This window comes from Equus caballus, chromosome 2 (assembly GCF_041296265.1).
Source record: "Equus caballus isolate H_3958 breed thoroughbred chromosome 2, TB-T2T, whole genome shotgun sequence".
In the NCBI taxonomy this organism is placed as follows: Eukaryota; Metazoa; Chordata; class Mammalia; order Perissodactyla; family Equidae; genus Equus; species Equus caballus.
Window position 1 is genome coordinate 112,697,946 of NC_091685.1, and position 25,353 is coordinate 112,723,298.

At 37.8% G+C, this 25,353-nt stretch overlaps 1 protein-coding gene across 2 annotated transcripts in view; it reads left to right on the forward strand.

Annotated features, from left to right (window-relative positions):
• The window catches only part of TNIP3 (TNFAIP3 interacting protein 3), a 100,243-nt gene that overhangs the window by 17,606 nt on the left and 57,284 nt on the right, over positions 1 to 25,353 (forward strand). Inside the window, exon 1 of one of the 2 annotated variants that reach the window (XM_014737997.3) lies at positions 14,285 to 14,446. The exons of the other annotated variant lie outside the window; for it this stretch is intronic. Within the exon in view, the coding sequence (XP_014593483.2) occupies positions 14,415 to 14,446 (32 nt within the window). The 5' untranslated portion in view covers positions 14,285 to 14,414. Of the gene's footprint in view, positions 1 to 14,284; positions 14,447 to 25,353 lie in introns of those variants that run through there. 2 annotated transcript variants of the gene reach the window in all.

Consider the following 25,353-nt stretch of genomic DNA (forward strand, 5'->3'; position numbering starts at 1 on the left):
TGAATTGATGGAATCCACAGTCAATTAACATGATGGAAGATACTGCATGTGCAAACTTCCAGTTTTCAGGGCAATTTGGAAACAACAAATTCGCAACTCTCTTAACGCTGCTCTGACCGGGAGTCATGTAAATACACTAAAGGGGGGAAAAAATGAAGGGACTTGAGTTTGGGAAATTCAGTTTGGTCTTGGTTTGGATCTTTCTCTTTGATTTCTTCATATGAGTTGAAAATTTACATTTAATATAGTCGGTGATTTGGCTTTTTTTCATCTCTGGTGGGCATCTGCTTCAAATACTACCTATGTCTCAGTTCAAACATAAGTTTACTTTAGAGAGTAGGCAAGTTATGTTCAGAATTTCTTTGAAGTAAATTTTTATTCCTTGCTTTTTGTAATTTATATCATTTGCTAATTTTTATTGTAGACATAAGACTCTAGCCATCACTTTATGTTCTGGATATAGTGCTCAAATAGATAGTATTTTAATTAGTTAAGCCACACATCACCTCACTTTCCAAGGCAACTGGACCAGAGAATCATTTTTCCATTTCGCATCTGGGAAATATTTCCAGGCCAGGAACATCTGCTTTCCAAACGCAGTTACTTTCATTGTTCTCACCCTGTAAGTTCCATTACTCTCTGTATAGTACCAGACCATTGTTTTCAATTGTTGCAGAAAATACCAGCTCATTAAAGAGCAAAATAAAATTTATTTTAAGATTCAAAGCATTTGGGTGATTTACCTTTCTTTAAATTTTCATTTTTCTCTGTACTATATCACACTTTATTTTAAGACACAAACAGGAAGGGAAATGTACCTGTGGTGACAAAACTTAGATGAATTTCACACCATAGTCATTATTATTAATACTTGACTATGACAGTGTTGGGGGTGCAACTATTCGTAATCAGGCTTATATTTGTTTAATATTTTAGACAGGTTGGAAAGTCTTTTCACACTGATATCTAAATTTAAAGTAGATTGAAAGCTATGCAGAAAAGTAAACTTCAGTCTGTGATTCTTGGTTATTTCCAATTGTTTCTGTGTCTTCCCTGCTGAATGGTTAGTTGTTCTTTATAGGAAAAGGGTCGATCACAGTGAGCAGCACATGGCTAGTGCTCTGAAAATGTCTGTGGAATGAGTGGATAAGTGGACTAATTTAGCCTATAAGGTTTGACCCACTCTCTCCAAGCAGGACACTTTTCTGATCACTACAGATTAACCTGCCACCACGCCATGTTCTTCCTCCTTGTCTTTCTCTTTCTTTTTTAAAAGTAGTTTTTATTTTCTATTTAGAATATTAAACCATGAGTTACAAGTCAGTTCTTTCTGTGTGTGGCAACTTTAACAGTTGCTATATTTATGCAAAAGTATTTATGCAAATGCTTATTTGTTTGTGAAATACAGACAAAAAGAAAGGAAAAAACCCTCATGCTTAATCCCACCATGCAAAATAACTACTGATAGAATTTTTCAGATCTCTACCTCTCTTTATTTTTTTTCTTAAAGATGGGACCATCGTGAAAAGATTGTTTCTGAAACTTTTTTTAGTACGTGAATTATGAATATTTTCCCAAGTAAATATTTATCTCTATAGTATCCGGTTATATAGCTGTATCAATATTTATTTAACTGATTCCCTATTTGAGGCATTTAGGTTGAAGTCAGTCTTTTACTATTAGGAACAATGCTGCAACAAACATACTCGCATTTAAATCTTTGTGCACATTCACTTCTGTTTTCTTAGGGTAAATGCCTGAAATTGGAATTGTTGAGTGAAAGTATAGAAAAACTTAAGACTTTTGATCCGTACTTCACAATGCACTCCAGCAAAATAATACCCGCTTACCTTCTTTCCATGAATAGAGAGAATAATGTTTTTCTACATTATCATTCTTGCTCCAAATATTAGTTGCTGTTGAACCAAGCACTTCACTCTGGTTAAAATTTCTTTCCTAAGAATGCTAATCCCTCCTGGAGTTAAAAGTTGCTTTGCTACTTGAGTTGGTTGGCTTTCTAGAAGTCCTTCTCATCAAATGAGACTCCTACCTATAGTATTTTCTCTGCAATCAATTCCATCAGTTACTTTTCTCCTAACACCCTCACTTCTTGAGTTCTCTGTCCTTCTCTCTGAATTGTTACTCTTGGGCCTACAGTGCAGCTTTTTTCCTAGAACTTTCTTCACTTTGTCTCGGAACTTCCGATCATGGGTCCTTTTCTAGCTGTTCAGTTTTACTAGCGAGGATTTTTCCAATTTGTAGTCTTGAGATGGATAACCGGCTATAGGTATTTAGGGCAAAAGTGAGGGAAGACATCTCAGACCACCACAGCCTACTGCATAGATTTTCATGCAAGCCCCCACCCCCACCCTAGTCCCTGTCTGTGCCTCCTGTCCCTGAATCCAGAAGCTTTTGGTTTCATCTTCTGTGAAGAATCAGCCTCTAGCCATGCATGGGGTATTAAAGATAGTTGCCTGGCCGCACGGGTGCACGTGAGAGGAGACCTCAGGGATTCAACTACTCCAAAATCAGACAGCAAATCAGTTCCCTTGTTTTCAACTTCTTCTCTAGTCCTTTCAAGTCCTCAGCCCCTCGGAGATGCTGTGGGGCGAATTGTCCTCGCTTCTGGGTGGCTTCCCTCTCGAAAGACATGGGTTTTAACTTCCTCCTCTCCAGTAATTCAGTTCTGACTTCTGTTTTTCTTCCAGAAACTGATTGAAAAAACCTCATTTGCTGTCGTCTCTTCTCCCAACTCTCTCTGTTCTTCTGGGTTAATGATAGTTTATATTAAGGATTCATTTCTTGGGATTTTCACAGGGCTTCAAGAAAAAGAGAAGGGTTAAATTCCTATGTGCTTTATACTTTATTGATTTAATGATCTGCTTATTACTGAAACAGAATAAGTCAAGATCAATTTGAAGAATTATTTTGTAAGTGAGACTTGGTGTTTTGATACTCTCTGAGGCTTAATGCTTTCTGATATTTTCAAATTAATGGCCAGAGACTTGGCAAATCATCAAGTGTATTTACTCCAGTTCATAGAGTGTTAACCTGTCTCATCGAATGCTCTCGCCCTGAATTCTACCTTGCTGCTTTCAACTTTGGCATTCTTCTTGTTGCTTTCATTTGTCTGCTGTGCCTGAGCTCAAGCCCTTATTTTAGCCTCTGAATTGCTTGGTTTGGGAGTGCATTTGCTATTCAGTGTGGATCTGGATTTGGCGTTGTAAGCCACAGTGAGAATCCTGTTCATTAAATAGCCAAGTTAAGCCCATCTCCATTTGTTGATACGACCTGTGTATTCATTCTTAATTCTGCCTTATTATTTGATGTTAATATTAACATTAGATTTACTATGTTTCTTTCTCTTCTTGATCTGTAGTCTCTGCTTATTTTTAGTATTTATTTTTGCATTTAAGAAAGCTTGTATTTATGTTTTAGTTGCCTAACTCTATGCCAATAACTCTTAAAATTCCCTTGATCTTTTTTTTCCCCTTAATTAGGCTTCTACTATTTGGTTTGTTAGATTTAAATGATATTTTTTGACTCCTATCTGTAACCCATGCAGCAATCAATGGACTTATTCTAATTTTTACTTTTCCCCTTCTCCTCCAATTTTTTAAGTTCCTTTTACTTTGTCAGAACATGTATTATTTGCATAATACTGTGTCACACTTGTTCTCACCTTTGTTTTAGTCTTGGATATAGCCTTACATCTACTATTTTAATACTCATCAGCAATCCTTTTGCCAAAGTTTCCTTTTTTTTTTTTTTTTTTCTGCTTTATCTCCCCAAACCCTCCCCGTACATAGTTGTATATCTTAGTTGTGAGTCCTTCTAGTTGTGGCATTCCTTTGGTTTTGATACATGTAAATCAGCTGAGCTGGATACAAAATTCTTTACTCATACTTTCCTAAAATTTAAAAAACATACTGTGTCATTTTCGTTTTGCTGTGTAGGTTTCAGTTTAAGAAACTCTGTAAGTTTCTTGGTATTTTTTTTCCCAGAGGACCATATTTTTCTGGTTCTTTAAAATTAAACAATTTTACTAGGCTCTGTCTTATAATCTCCAAGGTAGATGATGGGTACTTTCAACAATAAGATTAAGATTTCATTTTTTTTATTATAGTTTTAATAGTAGTTCTACTCTACTGTTTTATTTTTCTTATTCAGGAAAATCCCATGCATATTAGATCTTTTTTGCTGTTCTGTATCCAGCACTTTCTTTCTGATTCTATTTACTTCTTGATTTTATTTTTGCTCCTCTCCTTAAAACGTCTTCTTAGACTTGCACTTGCATCTATTCTCCCCTGGATACTTTGTAATTTGACCTTCACCTATGGGATGATTTTTATATTTTTCTTCAATTTCTTTCCTGAATTGTGTCGTATCTCATTTTAAACTGTGCTTTTTGTCCACTCCTGTCCTGGGTTTTTGAATTTATGGTTTAAGGTCCTCTTTTACATCTAATATTGCTTATTTAGAGATGTTTAATGCTTATTGGGTGGATATTTTGTAACAGTTTTCCTCTGCTTCATGTTTGGTTTTTTAGAGAATATTTTCATCAGCTAAAATCTTTTGATTCTTATTTCCTATTTTGTTCTTATCGTTTTTAATGGATGTTGCCTGTCATTTCATAATCATTTTCCTGAACTGAGAATAATAGGTGTTTCTATGACGATGGGGTGAGAGTGTCTTACCAGGTTTCTTAGTTCAAGAGGCCCCTCCTCTGTTGGTAAAAATAAATGCTTTTTCTTTGGTGGTTGGCGTATTTGAGGTATGTATCTTCTGATTCTGCTTCCTTGGGGTTCAACTCCACAGCTTGCTTTCTTATATCCTTCCACCAGCAGACCCCGTAGGATGCTTCTCCTTCCAAGTCTCACCCTCTCCTCCACAGCGGTGCCCTCCCGGAGCTGTCACGGTTAGGAGACAATTCTCCATTGGTCTCTCACGTTCATACATGTCTTACAAGCAGAGGCACTGGCTGCCTTTGTTCTGGAATACCAAAGATATTTATTTTAAAAATTCTTGGAACACAAAAGTAATGTCTTTTTCTGGACTAAAGGACACAATTGCTTATAGTCTTGGAATACAGTATCTCCCTTTGTAGCAAGGACAGGCATATTTACTCCAGTATAAAATATTCAGATTCCCTAAGATCAGGGTTCCTCCTCTGAAAAGCAATGCACCTGGTTGCAAGGGCCGCCCGCCTGGCTGGGCTAAACTGTTAGCTAGCCAACAGGCTAGATCAGATGCTTCACAGTTCTTAGCAGGTGCCTTTTGATCTTTGGGTCGCCAGGAGCCAGTTCTCAGACATGTTCTGAGCATTTTTCCCATTCAAAATGGACTTACTCTCTCCTCCTTTTTTTTCCAAAATATCTAGTATATTCTTTAAAAAATTTTTTTTATTATGAATATTTTTAAATGTACACAAAAGCAGAGAGAATATTATGATGAACATTTTAACCATCACAGCAGTTTTATAATATTCAATACATGGGCAATCTTATTTCATCTATATCCACACTCACTCCCCCAATTTTGGATTATTTTGAAGAAAATCCAAGATGTTATATCATTTCATCTGTGAATATTTCAGTATTTCTAAGACATAAAAATTTCTTCTTAAAAAACCCCACAATATCATGACTACACTAAAATATTTAGCAATATTAACAACTCCTTAACATCACAAAATATCCAGGAAGTATTAACATTTTTCCAATTGACCTCTTTCTTTTCTTTTTTCTTTTTGATGATGAAGATTGACCCATAGATAACATCTGTTGTCAATTCTCCTCTTTTTGCTTGAGGAAGATTGTCACTGAGCTAACATCTGTGCCAGTCTTCCTCTACTTTGTATGTGGGACGCCACCACAGCATGGCTTGATGAATGGTCTGTAGGTCCACGCCTGGGATCCGAACCCATGAAACCCAGGCCACCAAAGCAGAGCCTGCAAACTCAACCACCACACCACTGGGCTGGCCCCTCCAATTGACTTATTTCTAGTTACAGTTTATTGAATTAGGATCAAACATTTCAACTGATTGATTTAGCTGTTAATTACCTTTTGGTCTATAGCCTCCTCTTATCTTCTTTTTTTTTGCGGTTTTTGTTGTTGCTGTTGTTTGCTATCATTGTTGCTCTTATTGAAGAAACTGGGTAATTTGTAGAGTTTGGCAACTGCACTCATGTTGATCATATAATATATGTTCCTCTCTCCACTGTATTTATGATAAATTATTCCTTAGATCTAGAGGCTTGATCAGAATTAGATTTTATTTATTCATTTGGCAAGGCTAGTTTATAGGTGGGTTGTGTACTTCCCCCAGAACACAATGTTTGTTCATCTCTTTTTTTGTGACATTATTGGCCTCTGATAATTGCATACATCTATCAGTTCTTTATAATTAGTATAAAATAGCAGTAGAGTATTCTACCATTTCTTTTTTATTATGTAGCATACTTCTATAAATAGAAATTGCCCCCAAAACTATAAGACTATCCTGAGATGCAGATTATATAGGAGAGACAGTATAAATAACTTAATTCTTTGATGTACCGTTTTCTAAATAATGAGGACTTTTTCTTTCTAGAGGAGATTTTATTGATATTCATCCCCACTAGGCCCCCATGGTATGCTTCTCTTTTCAACCCAGTCTTCACCAGACCCTACTCTGGCATGGTTTCCAAAACTAACTCTGTGGGTTTGGGATTGAAATTTGCAGTATTCTGTCTCCTAGTGCTATGGACTGACTTGTGTTCCCCTCAAATTCATGTAATGAAGCCCTAAATCAATGTGACTGTATTTGGAGATAGGGCCTTTAAGAGACAATTAAGGTTAAATGAGGTCATGAGGGTGAGGCCCTGAAACAATAGTATTAGTGCCCTTAGAAGAAGAGACACCAGAGAGCCGGCTGGCTCTCTCTCTCTCTGTGCATACACACACAAAAAAGAAGAGATTACATGAGCACACAGCAAGAAGGCACAATCTATGAGCCAAGAGAAGAAGCCTCAGAATGAAACATACTTTGCCAGCACTTTGATCTTGGACTTCCAGCCTCCAGAACTGTGAGAAATAAATTTCTGGTGTTTAAGCCACCTGGGCTGTGGTATTTTGTTCTGGAAGCCCAAGCTGGCTAAGATACTTACTTACGCTACAGTTGCTATTATGGATTTTATTTGCTTTTCTTGCTGATCTGTAAGGATTTTGGAGGATGCGTGGAGAAATCCAGATTAGGCAGCTGCTAATATCTAACCGACATCTAGAAGTCCACACAACATACTGGGAAGTATTCCGCGAGAGGACCACAAGTACTTCTATTATCAAAAATATGTTTACCAAACCTGCTTCAATTCAAGCCTCTTAGAAATGTTCCAGAGCACAAGGATTTATTTTATCTTTAAATAGTGGTAATCTTTCCTTTCTTTATTATATGGTATGATTTATTAAAGGACGGTGAAGCCCCTTCTCATCAATGCTCAGGGTAACTCACACCTATCTTGTTGTGCAAAGCTGATAGCAAAAGTTCTTATTTATTGACAAGTACAGAGCATCCCCTATGTCAATGGCACCACTTAGAAACAGTATTGTGGTTAAGAGTGTGGTTTCTTGAGTCAGACTGCCTGAGTTCAAATTACACATTTTAGGCAAATTACTTAATCTGTCTAAAACCTACATTTTCTCATCTTCCTGATGGGGATAATAATAGCTGTACGGATTAAAAAAGATGATACATATAGAGATCCTGACACACAGTTAGCATTCAATTATCACGCAGGTGTATTTAAAATAACCAACTAACAACCAATTCAGGTTATTCTATAGAAAATGATCTGTCTTAAAAATATTTCAAATTTCAATAATTGTCTCTTTATTTAGAAGCAGTCATGTAAAATTAGGTACAATTTTATATATTGACCAAAAATGTGTCACTGACTTGTTTCTTACAATAAGAAATTTTATTATAAGGGCATCTAGGACAGTACTTGGCCCATAGTAAACTTCGATAAATATTTATTGAGGCAGTGAATAAAAATCACATAATAAAATGATGTAACTGATATTTTTCTCACCCCATTTGGGATCAAAGGATAGAGCATCTTGGTTCTTCTGCAATTATTTTGTGGAGCTTCAGAGCCACAAAGAAATATGTGTGAGACTTGCTATAACTCTATCACTCTGAATTTACAAGGCTAATCTGGAGCTTTGTTATTTCCTGTGGGCTCACTATTCCTTCTATGCATTTGTTATTTCCTGTGGGCTCACTATTCCTTCTATGCATTATAATGCTGCTTGGATTCATGTACGCATCCCTTATACCCGCTGTGACATCGTTTTTCTGACACCAAATGAATGATTTTTTCCCACAGTTAATTCTCCAACACCCGCTGGGTGTGCAATAATTCATGTGCAATAATTCAATTCAATTCTAAGACTAGCTACCTGGGGTTAGCACAGGTAACCTGGAGATCCCACAAATTAATGGCTCAGCCTCACAAGACTGCCCCCACTTGGAGTCCTAGGGGACACCTATACTTCTGATTGACTAGTTATAAATTTGGGGGTCCCATAGGCCCCTCCTCAGGTTCAATAATTTGCTAGAACATCTCACAGAACTCAGGAAAACAATTCACTCACATTCACCAGTTTATTATAAAGGATACAACTCAGGAACAACCAAATGGAAGAGAGATGTAGGGCAAGGTATTCGAGGGGGAAGCTGGCAGTGAGCCTCCTTGCTCTCTCTGGGGACACCAGCCTGAAGCTATCTAGGAGTCACCTCCTTAACATAAACTTAGGTGTGGCCAAAGGAGCTCCTTGTGAATAAAAAGACATTCTTATCACTCAGGACATTCCAGGAATTTGAGAAGCTCTGTGCCAAGAACAAGGGACAAGGACCGAGTATATATTTTATCATACCACGCGCAGTTTTTGGCCTCCTGGTCTAAACTGCCCTGCTCCTTGTTGTGGTCAACTATGACGCAAATCTGCATGTTCTTTGTCGTTTTCATTCAACAATACCTTAACTCAGTGTTAGAGCAGTAAAATAGAACATTTAAAAAATCACCAGACTTATGAAGTAGTGTAGAGACTGAGATTTAAAGAAATATAGCATCTACGTAAACCACGTATTGATGTATCTTGGTTTCGACTAAACTCGGATAGATTTAACTTTAATGGAACTTTCTTTGGTTTTCCCGAGATTTGTTAATTTCTCTTTGTGATTTAGAAGCTCCTGCTTTACTGCTGTCAAAGCTTAATGTCTTCTTTCTGTTCAGAGTTAAAATACATCATTGACCATCCTTTTTTGTTGATCTTGAGGCTATTTTTCTCCGCACTTCTGAACAAGTCTCTGAACATTCAGGGTACCTTCATCTTTTCTCTTCAATTGCCAGTAGTTAACACCACCAACAAACAAAGAGCAACAAAACAAAACAAAAGAAAACAAAAAACCCCAGACCACACACAAGGTATTTTCACTGAAGTGACCCTCCATGACTATTCTTTTCCAATGAGAAGATTTTCCTCTACCTGACCACCTCTTTTTGCTCTTAGCTCTTTGCCCTTTGGAGTTAATACTTAAGCTGATTTCTCTTTCGAGTCAAAATGTCAAGAGGCAACCCCCAGAAATATAAAATTAGCTCTACACTGTCAGGGGCTTCATACGAGAAAAAATCCAGGATATATCTAAGTGTAACATTTCAACGCCTCTAAATAAATTTGCATTTAAAAAGGCAGAACACTAAGTAATGCGTCTATGATAAAATGCCTCTGACAATAACGAATAATTTGTAGATTATTTTTAAGGAAGGAGTTGATCATCGTTGTATTTAACTTACCGTCAGATCAGGCAATAACCACAGTTTCCTCATTGTGTCAACATGAGGATTAAATGAGAAGACACGTGTTAAGTGTTCAGCAAAAAGCTTACTTTGATCAAGTCTTGCATATTCTGCTTACTCAACATGTCTAGGGGATGTCTTTATGAGGATGTCTAAAAGACATCCCAAATAAGAGGCTCTAAAAAACTCTTCATTTCTCTAACTACCCCAAAGTTACTCCTCCCTCAGTCTTCCTTGTCTCCATAAAGGGCAACTCCATTTTCCCAGTTGTTTAGTCTGAGGGAACTTAGAGGCATCCTTGAACTAACTCTCTCTCTCTCTTTCCCCTCCTACTGGTTAAATTCAGATTACACCCAGAATCCAAACTTTTCCCTCCATATGGACCCCCCACTGCTCCTCATCTCCTCAGAGTAAAAGCTAAGATTTGTTTAATACCTCCAAGCAAGCCCTCCTTGAGCTGCTCCCTTCTACCTCTGGTCGTATCGGCTACAACTCCCCTTCCGGCTCCCTCTCCTTCTTAGACGCTCCTCGTCGCTGTTTGTTGGACACACCAGACAAGCTCTAGCCTTAGAGTCTTGGCACCGGCTGCCTTGACAGGGAATGCTGTTCCCCCAGAACTCCAGTGGCTCACTCCTACCCCTCCTGCAAGGCTTGCTCCAATGTCATCGTCTCAGGGAGCCCTGCCCTTGATCACCTTGTATGAAATTGCAATCGCTACCTCCCCAAGCCAACACCCTAGAGTCCTGATCCACTTACCTCACTTTGTGTTTTTTGTATAACACTGTTATTCTATAACATTGTTTTTCTATAACCTATTCAAATGCTAACTAGACAAAGAACTACTGCACATGGGAAAAGGAAAGTAGACCCATAAGGAAAAGTCAGTCAAGAACCAGAACTAACTACAGAAGAGAACACGCAAATGACTAACAAACGTACTGAAATATGATCAGCATCATTGGAAATTCGGAAAATACAAATGGAAACAACAGTGGAATATCCATTATTGGCAAAGATATTAATACATCTAGAGCTGACGTCAGTTGTGGGAAAATAAGAATTCTCACACATAGCTGATAGAAATGACAATTGCTATAACCAATTTGGAAACTAACAGAGAAGCTTTATTAAAAGTTTAAACATTCACACCCTTTGACCTGACAATCTAACTTTGGTAAATCTATTCTATGTAAATAAAGTACCAGTATGTAAGAATATATCCAGAGAAATATTTCTATTACAGCATTGATTATAGTGACACTAAAAAGAAAAGATAATTAGAAACAACTTGGTATTCTATCATAGAGAAATGATTAAATAAATTTTGTGCATTCATAATTTTCAAATATTATTCAGCCATTAAAAATAATTGGCTAGAGCCATTCGTATGAACCTGGAGGAGTGTTCAGAGAAATGCAAAATAACCAAATAATTAACAGAGTAATGTATAATATGCCTATATTTTTGTTTTTAAAAAAAAGAAGAGAAATATCATATACCATATACATATACTTATATTTGTATGAGCATGGAGAAAAAATGTGGATTACTGTTGTTAATACTAATTGTCACAGTAAGGTGGAACTGAGGGAAGAAAAAGAGTATTAACTTTTTCTTTTTATCTTTGTAATGTTTGCCTGTTAAAATAGATGTACTTTTATAGTGTAAAAGTATCCAATAAAGAAAAAAATAAAATAGGCTATTATTTAAAAATACATAGCCCAAAACTTTGATAAACATATAATAAAGAGGCCCGCCCTGGCCCCATGGCTGAGGGGTTAAGTTCACATGCTCCACTTCACCGGCCTGGCGTTTGCCAGTTTGTGTACTGGGCATGGACCTACGCACAGCTCATCAAGCCATACTGTGATGGCATCCCACATAGAAGAACTAAAATGACCTACAACTAGGCTAGACAACTATGTGCTGGGGCTTTGGGGAGAAAAAAAAAAAAAAGAGGAAGATTGACAATAGATGTTAGCTCAGGGTCAATCTTCCTCACCAAAAAAGAGAGGAAAAAACAAACCATAATAAGTTTATGTATCATATCAGAAGACCTAGATTTTTATCTCAATTCTCAAAAAAAAAGTGACATTTAAAGTCAATTATTTGATTTCCACGTTGAGTTGATCTAGGAGAGTTTCTTTCATTTATGTTTGAGAAAAATGAGATCCGCACGCACATTGTGGGTTCTTAACATATGGCCTTGGAGAAATGAATGGACATATTAATTACTAGACAAAAAATGAGCTAAGTGACTCCCAAATCACAGCTAGTTAGTGGAAGAGGTCCATCGTGAATCCAGATCCTCCGATTCCAGGTCCGGGACGTCCATGTCCATGACGACATAGGCCTGCGAGAGCAACATGGAGAAAGACGTGTGTGTCGCCTGAAGCAATGATAGGCTTGCCTGGAACACTCTTATAAACATTCCAGCTCTAAATTTGCCTAAGGCAAAAATCATGATGCTCACAGGGAAGACCCATATTTTTTTTCCTCTTAGAAATCTTATTATTTTTTGGTTTTGGTTTTGTGTTTTGTTTTTTGAAGCATACAGAATAATTCTTAGAAACTAATTTTAAACACATGGTACATAAAGCAATGCCTAATAACCAGATGCTCTGCTCTGGAGTCTGCCACTCTGTCAGACGCTGCCCAGTGACCACACGCCATCTTGGCATGGAAGGGCCTCGTGGTTTCTGGGCTGAGTCTTCCTCTGGTCCTTCCAAGCACTACGTAAAGCATCAATATGGCTACCCTGTTGTTCCTTTGTGTGGAACATTTCATTAGCACGTTTTCTGGACTTTCCTCACACCCCAAAACTTCCTCTCCTGCCCCCTACTCATTCAGGCTCCTCAGAAGTATCCACTGACGTGGCTTAGGGTCCATTCATAAATTAACCATAGCTCTTGCAGCCACCAAATTTCCCCATTGACCTTCAACTCCTACTCTCCTCCCCACCACACAGTTCCAGTTTCACTAACATTCAGAGTCTCTTACCAACAAGTGACCTTTACTGTCACTCTCACCTAGCAGATCCAAAGAACCAGTTTCACTTTCTGACACTTCCCTCCCGGTTCATTCCCACCTAAGGTACGTTATTTTCCAGTACAGTTCTGTTTTTTCTCTTACTGGAGCCTGAGCAGAAGACTTGAAATAGCCAGTTGGGCTGGGGTTCCAGAAACCTGCTGGATGAAAAGGAAAAAAAATGCTCTCTGAGGGAATAACAGCAAAAACAAACAAACAAACAAATCGGGTGAGGAAAGGATAGCCAAACAAGCTGGTTTGCTGGCAGTAATTCCCTGATCGTTAAATCAATCATGCAGTGTCAGCCACCGTTCTCTTTGAACCAGAATGTTCTGTCATAGGAAAAGGACGTTTGCTAATCAGCATTTCATTGGCAGTTACCAAAAGCACCACGGGACCTGGGAGCCGTCTGGTAAGGGCGCATGTGCTCAGGGGTCTCCTTAGGCACCCAGAGACCGCCAGTGGCCCAGCAGCTGCCAACTGCCAAAGCTCTGTGTAAAGATGAAAAACGTTGCTCAGAGTGTGGAAAACCCCCTCAGTCTGACAAGTTCTAATTAGGTACAGTTTTGAGAAATTGGGTCTAAATAAAGACTGCTGAGGGGTCTACTATGAAGCCGTTGAGAAAACTTGGACTCTTAAGTGTCCTCTTGGTAATTTAAGATTATGAAAAGGGAATTTGTAATTTTTATAGTGTCTTCTGCCTAAAAACTCTTCTGCAATTGTCCTAGCCCTGTCATCCCCCTTTCCTCACAGCGGATGCGTTCCAAGACCCCCAGTGCATGCCTAAAACAGCGGACAGTACCAAACCCTATCTAAACTATGTTTTTTCCTCTACTTACAAACCTATGATAGAGTTTAGTTTCTAAATTAGGCACAGTAAGAGATGAACAACAATAACTAATTATAAAATAGAACAATTATAACGATACCTTGTAATAAAAGTTACCACAGATCTTAACAACCTCAGCATACCATTTTTTTCTTTCCTTATTAAGTCGAAAACTTTCACCTTTTCACTTAAATGAGGTACTTATGGCTTCTCTTTGGTGTATCCCAATTGCCAGCATCACTGCTCTTGCACTTTGGGGACATTCTTAAGTAGAATAAGGGCTGCTTGAACAGAAGCCCGGCGATGCTGCCACAGTTGATCTGACAACCGGGAGGGCTGCTGAGTGACTAAGGGGTGGGTAGCGGATATAGCACAGACACACTGGAAAAAGGGATGATTCACGTCCAGGGCAGGATGGCACAAGATTTCATCACGTTGCTCAGAACGGCATGCGATTTAAAACTTAGGGACTGTTTATTTCTGGAATTTTCCATTTAATATTTTTGAACTGCTGTTGATTGGGTAACTGAAACTGTGGAAAGTGAAAACGTGGATAAATGGGGACTACATTGGCACTCTCAGATGTGGTCGTATTACCTATTCGGGTGAGAACAAAGGCAAGAGGAAGCTCCTTTAGCATGTCTGTGTCCATTTGGGGACAGTAAAGGAACCCATTCAAAGTGGTCCCAACATCTCAACATACAAACAGAAGAAATGCCAAATGCCACCCACCCCAACGTTGCCAGGTAAGAGCTCTGCCTCTGACGGTGGTTTTGGGCAGGGACACTAGCCCTTAGAGAACCTTTGTGTAACTGAGAAACAGGTGCTCCTACTTCTGGGTGTACACAGCCCCACACAAGGGCTCTGGGCTTGGCAAGTGGAGAAGGGGTGAGATCTCAGCCTCCCCCTCCCTCCTGGGTCAAGTGCTCTTACACTGCACCCTACACACCTGTACTCAGTTTGTGACCCTGACAATTTACCTGCTCTGATGTCACCTCAAAAAGGTTAAGCTTCCTTTCTTATGTGAGGGTTTCAAAGGGATACCTCACCTCTGGACATTATGAATTTGGGCTTACATGATCCATTTTCTCTTCTCTGGGACATTCTTCTCTAACCATTGCTGCTTGGCACAGATAGTCGGTTCCAGTTGAGCGTAGGGGAATTTGGCAGATAAAAATCAGCTCAGTTATAAGTTTCATCTCACATCTCTCAGCTTGTCAGGGGTTGAAATCTTTAATCAATGGTTCCCAGTTATGGCTTCCTTTTCTCATCTATTGCCCCCTCCTCATAGCCAGGACATGTGGAGTCCTTGTCTTCCCTGCCCATTAACCTCTGCCAGGCAGGGGTATTTCCAAGCTACATGAGCAGCAAGATCCTTTTCATGCCCGACTTTCTTTATTTTTAAACAAAAGCTGCTGTCAAAGTAACAGTGAGCTTTTTAGATATATCTTTAAGCTCAATACTTAATAGATATTACAAATATTTCACTAGACTTTTCCCAGCTCTTGAGTCCACCCCTTGTTGGTTTCCTGAGGTTGTGCCTCCTCCCATCTCCCTGAGGACTTCCCGGGGTTCCTTTTCTCTGGATTTTCTCCAGATTTTCTTTTTCTGGTTTTGTTTTTTTGTTTGAACCATCTCTTCTCTTTTGTCCTTGCTCGATGCTTTCAATCAGGCCTGCCATGTCGCATCTGGGATTTCTAAAGTCTTTCTGTTTGTTTTGTTTTGGAGTTTCACTAAACATCTTCTTAATTTTTCACAGTTTTCTATCTCTAACCATCATCGAGGATCTATACCTTTTTCGAAAGATCTCTTTAAAAGTTTCACATGTTAAAGATAATTTCTTTCTTATTACTCTCTAAGTCTTCGTTTTTATTTTAAAAGTTGAATTACCTCAGAGCTCTATGTGTATTTCGTGATGTAAAACTCCAGGGTCACATTGCTGCCCATAGCCACTTTTGAGAGGAGGGGTTGCTCTCATAACAAATTCCACGATTTTGTTAGCCCTCTCTTGGAAACTGTTTATATTTTCCAAATAGATACACTAAATTTTTAATTACCTTATCGTAGTCGGTCTTCACTAGATCTTCCGAGCCACGTTTATGAATGAACTTGACGGCAAATTCACTGTAAGTTTGTTCTTGGCAGGATAATGTTGCAGTGGTTGTTGTTTTTAAGAAATCCTGGAATGTAAGCTCCACAAGAGCAGGGATATTATTTTCTTTTTTATTCATTGATGTAATGGACCAATCACCGAGAAGCCTGTCTGGCACATAAGAGGTGTTCAATAATTACTTGCTGAATGGGTGAATGATAAAATCCAGTCATTTCTTTATTTTGCTTTTTCACCTCTGTGGCACCGTGAGGAGGATTTCATAAGCAAACAATCTACAATGTCTTGTGAACCTCTTTGTAACTGAAAGTTTAGGCCGGAGATAGGAGACTCATATGTTTGGGGTCATTTTTCCTCCGAATACAATTCTTTACAATGAAGGTCATGTATATGCCCTATTTTTTCAGCCTATTTCTGTAAGCTTGTGTATCTTTCCTCTCGGTCATTCCTTTTGCTTTAGCATTTTGCTTTGAAAAGGCTTTAAAAATGTCATTGTCATTGTTTAATTTTTCTTTCCTGTAGTTTACAAACAACCAAAATGAAATCTTTCCTAGCCCAGACCCCTAAGAGAAACCAAATGTTTATACTCACCCAGAAATATGTCTGTTATCTATACCCTTTTGTTCTTGTCTAGAATCTATTTTTTAAAACATGACAAAACATTTTCATATTAACTCAATTTTTCAAATTGCGTTTGCCTATAATCTTGGTGGAGTTTTCATGTATGTATTGATTCAGTCAAGCACGATGTGTCCTTACAGAAACTTTTGTTTCCACAGCTTAAATTATTTACATATTAGTGAATCTACGTCGTGAAATTCCACTGCTCACTGATAAGGTCTTTGACTTTCTTATGTGGCTCTTCTTGTTAATTAAAATAATATTAGCAATCCTCGTTTCTCTTTCAGGGTGGCTAAAATATTTTGAGGAAGATTCCTAAATTTGCCCTCAAATTCCTTCAGAATTTTCGGGTGAATCCCAGTTTTTCGTTTATGTTTAGGTTTATTACTCGGCTTAGAGTAGATCCTGTGCATGCTTGAGCTTGGATTTAGGTGCGAAGGAACACCCAACATCTTTATGAGTAAAGTCAAAAATCAAGTTTCTTAACTCTAAACAGCCTTCTGCTTGTCCTTTGTGAGTGCAACTTTTACGTGGCTCTGATAGGCCCACTGCTTTCTAACTGCTTTTTGTCTGTCTTTGGTGTACTTAAATGTATCATATTTTGTTAAAGTTCATTAAGCCTTGCACTTTGAGCCACATCTGTTCATGTCTGTTCTCGAATGCTTTAAATTGAATTCCTATTCTACTCATGGATCTCTTTACAAAAGAAAGGCCTTTCATACTCTGATGATACATTAATCAGAAAAAGTAAAATATAAAACTTTATATACCCCTAATCCCAATTTACAAAAATATACATGTGTGTATAAAGAAAGTAGGGTAACTCTACCATAATTTTATTCTAAATTTTCTACATTAAAGTTGTATTATTATAATAATTATTATAAAAATATTCATTGCAAAAGATTAAAATATTTGATTCAGCATTTATTGAGCCTCGACTTTGTGTGATAGTCATATTTGGTATGAATGTATATTTTTAAGCAATATTAGTTTTATTTTCATCTTCAAAACTAAGTACTTTCCCCTGAGTATTTTATAACTCCATTTTCTAAAAATAAGTCTGATTGGTTCTTTGGTATTCCAAATCTCATTGGAATGTTAAATTTAATTGTGTTATGATCTCCATTACATAGTCCACCACACACAATTACTTCCCATACCAATTCCGGAGTTTCAGCTCTTTGGGACCAAATATTGTATATGGCCCTTTCTTTTCTTACTTAAAAAAAAAAAAAAAACTTGTTATAGAAAAAAGAACTATTTATTGAAAAGATCTACCTCTACTGGTCTCACTAGTTGATCTGTTCTAATTCTTTACCTTTGGTGATCTACACACAATCCCTGCTCAATAAAGTGCAATGGTGAAGAGCTCAGCCCGGGCAAATTACTTCGTCTCTGTGAACTTCAGTTTCCTCAACTGTAAAAGCGGCGAGCAGTTCCTCCCTCCAGAGCGCCATCTGCAGATTGAACGAGATAACACATATACAGTGTTCAGTGCAGTGCCCAGCTCGAGAAAGGCTGCACCGCTCTGACTAGCCTGGCCAGGACTGTGTGTTTGTACATAGTTCAAGTGACAGCTGAGTGATGAGGAATGCCGTTTCCTTAGTAGAATGCGACTGCTTCCCATCCATCCTGTCATCACTCATAAAAACACTGTCACCTCACCCCGCTGCTGGTCCTTGTTTTTACTGTAGAAATCTACCTCGGCTTCTGAGAGTACCCTTTCCCACCTGATCTCAGACGTGCCAGGTAAATGTGAGACTCGCTTCTGCTGCCAAGTGCTCTAACCCCCTCAGTTCCAGGAATCCCTCTACTAGTCTTTGAATAGTCACACTTATACAAATACTAGAGGGGCTTTTATGTCAATCTGTAAAGATGTATGAAGCACAAAACACAATTTTATACCAAATAACTGTTTCACTTTGCTGATTTCTCACACAATCATGACCCTTGACAATTCCCATCTGAATTCACTGAAAAATATTTGATATTTTATAACAAAGAGGAGCCAGTGTTTTTTTCCATTTCACCTAGGAATAAATGATCACTCTCTATATTCAGAAATAAACAGACGAGGGCCATAATAGTTTCCTTTTATAGCTTTTGTATCTAAAAATAATACTGTGATAAAAATCCATTTTAAACCCCCGTGATGTTCTCTGACATCAAAGGTCATATCATTGTCTAAAAGAAAGTAATTAATAAAAGAAAAAAAAATCCCCTTTTATATACATTTTTCTTTTGGAATCTCATCCAAAATCAAGAGGACACGGGTTTGGTGGATTTTGAAGATTAATGGGCCTTAGAACAAAGAAGTTTTAAAGAAATATTTGTTGAATTAAATGAGAAAAAAAGCCTTTCTTAGTTCTTGGTTTTTTCTATAGTGCATGGATTTTAGCACTAACCCGCATGTCCAAAGGCAAGCCTCTATAATCTGAGATGGTTTCAGCAGAGCCTCTATGTTTATCATAAGTGCACAGGGAGGCAAAATGCCAGCCATGGCAGAGCAAAGTGAAGACATTCAAGCTTTGACGTTTTTCTTTGTTTATTTTGTGTTTTTCCTATTAGAGCTTCAATTATTACAGTGCAAATAGCTTCTGTCATTTTCTGGAATCCCTGGGCTAGAACAGACCATCTAGTAATTTGATTCACACAAATGCTCTTCCTCCACATTCTTTTAGAAAGGCAAGACAAAACCCAAAATCGTCTTTGCTTTGTTTTGGTTTGTACTAATTTCACAAATCTCAAAGACTTATTGGTCTGCATCTTAGTTTCTGCTACACAATGAAATGCTTATTTCATTTTTATAAAATGATTTCTATATTGAGCCTAAGATAATTTAAGTATCAAATCAGATTTTATTTTTTAGGTTTAGTGTTTGGGTACTTTTTTTCTATTTTAAGATAATTTGAAACTCACCCCAAATTTCTAAGAAGTGTACAAAGATCCATTCAGAAATAAGCTACGGCTGGATGACTTACTGTGTGTTTCCTACAACCAAGCGCATTCTCCTCTGGAACCACAAGATAACCATCTATCAGGGAGGAAAAGCTTTTCCTCTTCCCTCTTAGGTTCAGTGTCTGGGGGCCTGCTAATTTAACTGGCAAAGATCATTAGCAGGAGATAAGAAATACACATTAATTAATATTTTTACTTGCACAAGAGTTCACAAGAAAGCAGTGAAACTCAAAGAAACAGCTAGACATGAGACTTTGTATATCGTTCTTAACAAAGGAAGGAGGGCTTGGGCTTCAAGTGACGATAATTATAAGGAAGTGACTAGGAAATCTATGTGGAATCGATAGAAGATAAGGGCCGTTTCAGTAAGGTTTGTTTGTGCAGACTCATCTCGGCGCTGGCTCTCCATCTGCAGTGAGAAGAGTCACTCTCCTCATCCTAGTACAGGAGAGGGGCCAAACTGATGCCACTTCACAAAAAGAAATTGATACCCTGCTTCTAGGCGGACCAGGGGAGGGCAGAGAACTCTTCCTGTATCTGTTGATTCTTAATTGCCTTCAGCTCAAAATAATCCTTCTGTCAAAGAGGCGTATTTTGGAGTGGCCTCTCCTGATCCCCTTTACGTCAAAACCCGAAAATGAACATTGATACAGCACTGCCTTCTAATCCTCAGACCCTCTTCAACTTTTTGCCAATTATCCTGTTCATGCCCTTCATAGAAAAAAAGGACCCAATCCAGGCCCTAAGTTGCATTTAGTTTTCATAATTTTTAGTCGCTTTCAATCGGAAAAGTTCCCCAGTCTTTGCTTGATTTTCGTGACCTGCCACTTTAGAAGTTTACAGGCCTGATATTCAGTAGATTGTCTCTCCATTTGCTTTCACCAAATGTTTCCTCATAGTTAGATTCAGAATATGTATTTGGGGCAGGAGTACCACAGATGGGAAGCTGTGGTTTTTAGTGCATCCTATCAGATTGTCAAACTTTGGATTTTCCTTATTACAGGTGGCTTTAACTTTGATCGTTTTATTAAGGTGTAGTCTGCCTAGATTCTCCAACATAAAGTTACTCTTTAGTACCTCCTTTAGTATTCACTAAGCACTGGGGGAGGGAGGTCGTGTGACATCATGTAAACAGCCCATTCCTCAACTTCAGCTACTAGTTTTAGCAGCCACTGATATTTCTTATTTGAATTATTACTGTGATGGCTGCCAAATAGTGATTTTCTAATACCTTAATTTCCTCTGCATTTGTTAGTAAGCATCCCAATGTAAAGAAAAGATTTCTCCTGTCCCCATTTATGTTTATTTTAAAATTTTTTATAAGGATAAATAAATAAATTCCTATTTTTTTGGTGAACTATAAACACTCTTATTATTTATTTTGATACTGAAATTGTCCCTTATTTAACCAGTTTCTTCCTAATTTCTGGCACAAAAAGAAATTTCAAGCTTATCCATTTCACATGCATATGAACACGGCAAAAAAATGAATGAATGTGGACTACTACAATCTTTAATAAAATCTACTCACCACACTATAGGAGGAAAACTATTTGATATGTCTACTACATAAATATTAACAATGACTGCAACTTAAAAAAAACTAGAAAATAAACATAATTTTTATTATGTTTTAAAATAAATAAAACAAAAATATTAGCTACAATTATTACACACATATACACCACACATTTCTCTCTCTGTCCTGGAAAACTCAGAATGAAAACCTTAGAAAATGTGAGCAACATCAGAGACTGTTTCCTACCTGAACTGAATGCAGAGTGCCCTCTAGAGGCAGCATCTCATCAACGCAGTATTTCCAACTGCAAATGAACATATTCAATTCTCTGTAGAAGGTTTCAGAAGCAATTCTCATTAAATACATGGAATTACACTACATGTAATAATAACGGATCCTGATTTGATTTGGCATATTACGTGCCGCTCTAACAAAACTAATGCAAAGGATCCGAGAAAAAGTGTCTCACACTTTATCATCTAGAGGAAAGAACTGGGAACATGCCAGGGGAAGATAAAAAAAAAGATATTAAATTGTTATGGGTCGGTTTGTGACCTTCGGTAAAGCTGTTATGACATCTCCTAAAAATTTCCTGCAGAAGGAGTATCTCCTAATTTATTCCATTATTTCTTCAACATCCGCAGACGAATCAGGTGTAGATTTAGATTGGCAACCCGCCTCACTTCTCAGCCTTAACTCGGCTCTGTACCTTTGTATAAACTGCCACAAACTCGAAAACTGCTGATGAATTAAAATCAAGAAACATAATCATATATTGAAATGAATCTCCAAAACAGATGTGAAAAACTGACATTTAAACTGATACAGTTTAAATAAATATTATTTAGTGATCAATTAAATAGAAAGGTAAACTATTTCTACTATTATAAATTTTTTATAACAACTCTCAAGTATATGTTATATAAATTACTTAATACCTCAGATATAGTTACTAAAAGCATCTCTTTCTAACCATCTGTTCTATAATTCAAAAGAATTTGAATAAAATTATTTTACCAATGGCTGTTCCTTAAAAAAAGTTCTTTCAAATATTTGTTCTGATGAAATGAAATTCAGCTTTAACAATATTGACTTGTGTTAAGAGAATGCTTTTAAGATGATATTGTTTTGTTGTTTGATGATAATTTTTACCTAAGTACACAGTCAATAAATAACAATAAGATACTATGAAAAATATTAAATATTATGATTATTGGACATGATTCAAAATTTAGTCTTCTAATCTTCCTAAACAACGTTGCAACTTGGTATTGTGTAAAATAGAGATTTGAGAGATACATTTTGACAAATTAGAGGAAAACTATAGTTGGCACAAGAATGTGGTTATATCAAATGAGTATACCAGATCTAACTTAACTACTTTGCTTTTTTGATATAGTCTCCACGGTAAAACATATAGTTTAATGTTCCTCCTGAAATACTTATTTCCGTAACGCTGTAGGGGAGGAAAATCTCACCCACTTTAGGTCTCTGCTGAGGCTCTGTCATGAAAGAAAGCTTAACAAGAGAAAAGCATACACACTTAGGTTTTCTGCAGCACAGGAGCCCTCACACGCAAATAAAGACCCAAAGAAGTGGCAAAACCTAAATGCTTTTGTACTGGGTTGAACAAAGAGAAGTTTTTGTGGAAAAGTAAAATATATGGGGAGGCTAAAGGAAGATGCGAATTATTTTAACAAGGTCTGTTTGTGCAGAATTCTCTTGGTCTTAACCTCCCGTCCTGGATGAAAAGAATGTTTCTTTTCTCCTAGTATAGGGAGGGCATCTTCCACATGCAGTTTTCTCTCCTGTTTTCAGGAAGAAAAAGGGGAGATCAAAGCGCTCTTGCATCTGCTGTTTTTTAAGTGCCTTTAGCTCAAAATAATCCTGATGCTGAGGTGGCATATTTTGGGGTGGCATATTCTGCCACCCTTCAACATTAACAACAAAATATACAACTTTTCGGTACATGCATGGCTAGTTTAATTTTGCTTTCTTCCAGATGTTCATCAATAAATCAATCTGAGTATATTTGCACTGAAGAACAATGGTGCAAAAGCCTTAATCAGGTGATACAAACGCTAGAGTAACTGCCAAGGTTTTCTCAACCTAAAAGTAGGGGTTTAACCTGTTCATAATGCTGGTAAGGAACTAGGTTTCCTATCACCTCAATCTTTAAGATTATTCACTTTTTATTGTCTCTGCTTCTTCAAGAGAATGAAATTTTAAATAAAAATCAACCTTGATGATGCCATAATAAAACAATAATAATAACAAAAACATCAAGAAATCTACCCCTATTGACCCATAAAGCTACCAAGCTATGTCCTTCCCGTATCTCTGTCAGAGGGGGCATTTGGTGTCATTGTAATAAACGGTGGGAGAGGAACCAGTTTGCACGACTTTATTTTTCTCCTTTTTTTCTACTAGGGTCCCTGCTCCCTGGAGTAGAGAAACTCACATCTTATCATACCTTGGTCTTCTGGGCTCAGCCTGTCCATGAGATCTAATATGGTGTCATTTTTCTCTTAATAAAAACTCAGAGAGCTCCTTAGAAGAGAATCGTGCTTAATACCTGCCTTTGGATAAGGCTTTATCCTTATTTATATTTCTTCTCAAGTATCAACCCGACTATAGGTTTAATCCCAGGGAACTGGGGAGAACTTAAATCCGAAATACCCCCAGACCCCTGCTTCTTGATGCCTGAGACCCTATGGCTTGTAGCAGAAAGATGTGTCCCCTGTTACGATACACGAAGCTGTTCAGCCTTGTAGGCTCCTTTTCCCAGAGGCAGATGTATTGAGAAGAGGAAGGAAGAAATACCATGGAGAGAATGCATCTGAAGAGGACAGAGGAGCAACCTACACCCTCCTGTTTATTATAAGCTTCTCCTCCTTCAGGCACCTTGTGTCCTTATTGACCTCAAAGCTAGTTGTTCTTGACTATTTGTTCTCTTGTCAAGTATTTAATGATCACTGAGAGGCTCTGGAGATACAATGATAAGCATGCTAAACCTGTTCTTGACTCCAGGGGTTTATAATCTAATGGAGAATACATACGAGTAAACACGCAATTACAATTAAGTGTAATAAGCTGTGTAATGGGGAAATACGGGTTGCTATGGAAATACATAGTTGGAACATCTCATGCAATCAAGGGTTCAGTTTCCCTTCCATATTTAAGATTAGAACTGTAGGATGACTAACATTTAGCTAGGCAAAAAGGTCAGGGTATGCCTGTATCAGAATATTTTCTGTCGAAACAGTGTGTGTTCATAGACGCTATATCCTTTCTCTGTGTCTCTGCCCTTGCTTCACCTGAGCAGAACCGTTCCAATAAGGAGGCCAAACCCATCTCAGGAGGATAGCTGTAGGAGGATGTGGTTTCTACAGAACTTTGCTCACTGGTAACCTTTCACAGCCTGAACAGCACCTGCAGCATCTCTGCCCCAATCTGGCTCCTCCACCCGCATGTTCCTCCTGGGCGCAGCCACGAGAGGGGTGGCTGGGGTGTGCAGCGGCAGTTCAGCGACCTGGCACATCACACGAGCTGAGAGGAAATAAACAGGGATCCCGCCAAGAATGTGGACTGTGGGCAATAACAGAGACCATGTTTATAAGAAATAGCTCCCATTCTCTGGGCTTTCATTTCAGACATGCAAAGACCATTTTTAGACACATATCTAAATTATTAAACCACATAGCCTTGGATTAAACTCTAGAGATATTCATTCTTCCCAAAGCCAATGCGACTTTGAAAATTCTGTGAGCAAATCTTTTCTTTTCCACCATCTTCTTAGGTCACAACTGTTAAAGTTCCAAATTACTAAAATAATTAAGACACCATGACTTATTGATCTAATGCACAGAGTAATTTCTTTATTAACTTGTTTCTCACCAAAATAGCCAGGAGCATACTCAGAGAACTAATCATAATAACAAAAAGTAAAACCTAAAAATTATAGCTTGATTATAGTTTTTCAGACAATACTTCTCATTTCAGGTCACCAAAGGTTACAATTCCTCGTCTTTGAACATCTAGAAGCATGTCCATTAGAGAAGAACCTGCTACTGATTTTTCCTTGTCTTATATTTGAAAATGTGCTTTGTTCTCCAGAATCTTTCCTAAAAAGACTTGGCTTATGACATAAGATCAAAGCATAAAATGAGACCTTGGCAGCAGGCTGGGAGGAAATTGTGGACATTTGAGTGTGCGGAGGAAGGAAGAACGCAAGTGTCCTTAATTTTTGCCCTGACTTGGGTATCTGTCATTGAATCCCTCTGAGCCTCATTTCTCTGTCTTCTAAATGCAGGAGATGAATTACATGATCTTCAGGTTATTTCCAAGATTGTGGTTATCTGTTTTGCCTATTGAGTGTAATTCTTTTCTTCAGGAATTTACACTACTTGCCAATACTGATGAGGCAACCATAGCTTGTAACC